Source organism: Scylla paramamosain, chromosome 31 (assembly GCF_035594125.1).
Source record: "Scylla paramamosain isolate STU-SP2022 chromosome 31, ASM3559412v1, whole genome shotgun sequence".
NCBI lineage: Eukaryota > Metazoa > Arthropoda > Malacostraca > Decapoda > Portunidae > Scylla > Scylla paramamosain.
The window spans coordinates 12,646,500-12,651,174 of NC_087181.1; the positions used below are offsets into that span (position 1 = coordinate 12,646,500).

The following is a 4,675-nucleotide window of genomic DNA, read 5'->3' on the forward strand; positions in this document are numbered from 1 at the left end:
GAAGTCAAACAGGCATAAAATAAGAGATTTGCGAGCCAAAAAAGGACAGAACAAAATAAAGAGAAAGAAAATAAGATGCTTGTGAGATGTAAATGTGAATAGGAAAGAAGACGTACGTATATATAAAATTCCAGAAGAAAAAACATTAAAAATATGCAGTTTTTGAGCTTTGAAAATTAAGGATGAACATAAAAAAGAAGAAAGAAAAATAAATAATGTTTCTAATGTCTGGGAGCAAAGTAGAAACAAAATAAGACCAAGTCATTAAATTAGGTTGTTATTCTTACAATTCTTTGCCTTTTTGCATTTATGTTCCCCACTTTCATTTGTGTGTGTGTGTGTGTGTGTGTGTGTGTGTGTGTGTTATGTGAGGTGAAAGGAGGAGGAGGAGGAGGAGGAGGAGGAGGAGGAGGAGGAGGAGGAGGAGGAGGAGGAGGAGGAGGAGGCGGTGGTGGTGGCTGGTTGGGGGAGGACCCGAGTGCTGGGGTGAGTACTGGTGGTGAGCTTGAGTGGCTTGGTTGGCTTGGTTAGGTGTGCTTGTTGCTGGCTTGGTACTTGTCACTTTGAATGTCTTACCGCATGCTTCGTTTTTATTTTATTTTCTTACTTTTTTCTCCTTTCCCTTCTTCTTCTGGCTCTAAAGTGTAATGTATGTGTGTGTGTGTGTGTGTGTGTGTTTAAGCTTGCAATATCTGCGTTAATATTTTAGCTACCGTATTGTTTTAGTGGTATATTGGACTACTCTCTCTCTCTCTCTCTCTCTCTCTCTCTCTCTCTCTCTCTCTCTCTCTCTCCACGTCATTCACTGAAATCACACACTTAATACCAGTGAACTAAAATAACGACACAAAAAAACAATCAACGTCGATTCCTGGTGGCTTCCTTTCTTTTCCTCTCCTCTTCCTCCTCCTCCTCCTCCTCCTTCTCTTCTGATCAAGCCTTTCATGTGTGTATTGCTGCCACCGGAAACCTCAGGAGTGTCGACAAACTTTGCCTTTACCAACACAAAAAAATCATTTTCTTTCTTTCTTTTCCTCTCCTCCGACGCAAATGTGCAAAATTCTGTCCCCACACCCGCAACCTTCACGTGGGCACGAATGCAGCAGTCTTGCAGGATCTGCGACACGTGTATATAGGGGAAGCACTCATGTTGTTGAAGTGAGGATGTGTTTATGCTTGTCAGTTAGTCAGTTGCGGTAAGAATGAAGGACGAAGGTGCGATCAAACGACAGCAAATTAGTGACTGGTAGAAATTAATGAAGTGATAAAAGGTTGATAGTATATTTGTTTATATTTTGTTTATTCAACCAAAACAGTCCCCCCTTGATTCAGGATTAGTGTGAGGAATGTCAAGTTAAAATTGTTCCTGCATCTCTAATTATTCGAATGCCACTAATCCACCCCTTGTCTAAAATAAATCACTTAAACGTTTAGCCTCATTCCCACTGAAACATTCCCAGCCTCTCACGTCGCACCCAAAACGTTCATCCTGCTCACTCTTCCGCAACGTTAATCCAGGTTATCCTTCCGGAACGTTTAACCCTGAGCACTGAGAAACGTTTGTACCTACAAAGACAGAGGTACCCTCCCTCCCTCCCTCCCTCCCTCCCTCCCTCTCTCTCTCTCTCTCTCTCTCTCTCTCTCTCTCTCTCTCTCTCTCTCTCTCTCTCTCTCTCTCTCTCTCTCTTATACGATTCTCATACTTCCTATCTATAACATGAATTTCATTATGCCCTTTTTTCCTCTCTCTTTCTTCTCCACCCAAACGACTAAGTTACTGTCTTCTTTTGTCTTTTTTTTTTTTTTTTTTTTTTTGTCTTTTCCCTATTTCCACCTAAACCATTAACCAGGCCTTATCTCGTCTTCCCTCCTCTCCATTCCACGCCGCGCCACTAACCACTAACGCCCTCTGTCCCCGTAATGACCAGACACTAATCTCCACGCTTCCCCATCACGCCAGACTCGCCGCCGGATTCCCGCTGGATGTCCCTCGTGTTTGGCATCCGCGGCAGGAAAACATCGGAGGAGGAGAGCCCTGAGATGGATTCGGGTCTCCTAGCGCTACCCTTCAGAAGCAGGGCCTCCACTGATGGCCACCTGCACCAGCGAAGACTCTACAAGCTGAGGATGAGTTTGAATCTCCGCGCGTCGAATCTTCACGAGAGGAGGATGAGTATCGCCATGCGCGGGGCAACCTGCGGCTTCTGATCCCACGGGGAGGCGAGCAACGATAGCTTTTTGTTTCCATTCCTCCAGCAGGTGTATTGTGATGTCGCAACTGTGTTTAGCTTCCTGAGTAACTAATAAAAGACACAAGGGGCTTATCTGTTATTTTATACCACTCCCCACCGAGACGCCACCCGATGTAATGTATCTACTGAAAGGGTCACGTAAGTCTCCTCGCCAAGGACAAGCTGACCGCCACACGCTAGCTGGTCTGCGTCCTGTACCCAAGGAAGAAGAGCAGGAATGGAGACGAGGTAAGGACACGAAATTTTAAGGGCACAATAAGTTTGCCACTTGGAGACACGTGGAGATGAAAATAACGGAAGTAAAAGACACGAAAATAAAAGGAAATTAGCAATAATTTTGTTACCTAAGGACACAAAACAAGATAACAATCAGCCACAGGGTGATGCTCTCGCGCGCTGGTTAACCAAAGTGCACATTCCCGTGTTTTAGATCGTGACAAAACAGGCTGCATTCCTACCAAAGCCAGTACCTATTCGAGCGAAATGCCATGTAAATTCTACCATAAATGAACAACCTGATCCCAACGACCCACACCCCAACAAAACAATAATAATAACAAAGAAAACCAGAAGTACTTACATAACAAAAGATGCAAGGTCAGCTCTCTGGGTCATAAAAGTCATATGTCGCCACCATTTTTTTTATCGGGGGCACTGCACAAACACTGCACGGTCTGGTTTGAGTAATCCAGTTTGTTGGTGAATGTGGAACTGCACAGCCACGCGCGGGCAGTGCATATTCAGTCGCGCCCTCCGAAGTTCCGCTCATCACCAGCACTGCACAAGTCTGGCAGCAGCGTGTGGGGAGGCGTGACATGCCTTGCAGTGTTCACGCAGTGACACCCTGCTGCTGCCATCATGATGAGTGACGGCACCTTTAGCACTTTCTGATGTGAATTCGTTGAAATATATCGAGAACACCCGTGCCGCTGGAAAGTAGAGAGTGCTCGCAGAGAAATACCAGCAATGCTGCTTACAAGAAATAAACAAGTAAATCAATCAATAACTATATAAATAAATGCTGAATAAACAAAGACCAAACGAGGTTAAATACTAAATAAAATCAATGCTAACGATAAGAGGACTGGTAATAATCTTTTGCTCACCTTCAGATGCTCATCCTCCGATGCTTGCCAAACACCCTTGCATCTTCATATTTCGTCCAGCGCCTGAGCGGACTGCAACTGAAAACTTCTATACGATCTTCCAGCAGCAAGAAAACGTAAAGTAGCTGACAGGCGTTCAAGCGGTAAGCGCGCGAAAGAACAGGATCAGCTCCGTGGGCTTGAGTAGTGTGTGGCCAGTGGCAAGTTTGCGCTAATCAGGTTTGTACAATACACAGTGCAGAGCCAAGGAACGGGCACGGGGCTCTTCAGTCTACCGTGGTACATTGGATAAAGTCCTCTACAGGCTGACAGCCTCCAGTCAGCACTGTCTCTTTAGCTCAAGCAGCCGGATTACTGTTGTCCTGGCAACCAATCACTAATTGGCCAGGGATTCAACTCCGCATGGTAAATAATAGTTGAAAAATCAATCGATAATTAACCTCCATGTGGAATAATTAATTAACTAAATACTTGCTGCTGCTGCTGCTGCCGCTGCGCATGATACACTATCCAGCTAATTGTGAAAGATTTGTGAGGAACATAGCACATAATATTAACTGGCTGGCGCATCAGCAGAGTGCGGCTTCCGCTGGGCACCTGGATTGTCAGTCCCGGGTGCCGGGAAGCCCACCAGGTGAGAGAACCAGGTGAGAGATACGACAATTAAGTAAAAATTTCCGTGGTTTCTCCGCTGCCAGTAAGCCACGCACGGGTAGGTACAGACAACTCACCTTACCTGTTATCCTCCAGCCCGCGGCGCCGTCCCCACCGCCTTGGGAACACCCCATTGTCTTCCTCCTGCTTGACGTGCTCTTTACGTCAGCCTCACTTGCACAACACATCATTATTTCTTGCACAGTCTTACTTTTCCTTCCACTTATCTTAGTTTCTTTCACTGCAAACCCACGAGTTGTTCTACTTTTATTACATAAAAATTCGTATTTTTATTTATTTATTTATTTATTTATTTTATTTATTTATTTATTTATTTATTTATTATTCTTATTTATTTATTTATTTATTTATTTAATTTTCCTTTGCACTTAAAACTTGCAGGATATCTTACTTGTTTACACTTTCCCGCACTCAGGACATCAATTTTTTCATAGCATTTAAAACTTGCACGTTATCTTCCTTTTCTTTCTTTTCTTAAACACTTCTCCGCATCACATCTAACTTTCCCTTGCATTTAAAACTCGCATGATACTTAACTTTTTCCTTGCTCCAGTACCTCACTTTTTTGCACTTTAAGATTTGCAAGAGCTCATTTCCATTTCCTTACGCGCTTTCACTCTCTAAGAACAAAATATTTCATTT

The 4,675-nt window shown here is 43.9% G+C and overlaps 1 protein-coding gene across 1 annotated transcript in view; it reads left to right on the forward strand.

The window, feature by feature from the left end:
- The window catches only part of LOC135088675 (ras-related and estrogen-regulated growth inhibitor-like), a 29,810-nt gene extending 27,488 nt beyond the window's left edge, over nucleotides 1-2,322 (forward strand). The window contains 1 exon segment of the mRNA XM_063983606.1: nucleotides 1,961-2,322. Within this exon segment, the coding sequence (XP_063839676.1) occupies nucleotides 1,961-2,208 (248 nt within the window). The 3' untranslated portion in view covers nucleotides 2,209-2,322.
- Nucleotides 2,323-4,675: the final 2,353 nt, after the last annotated feature.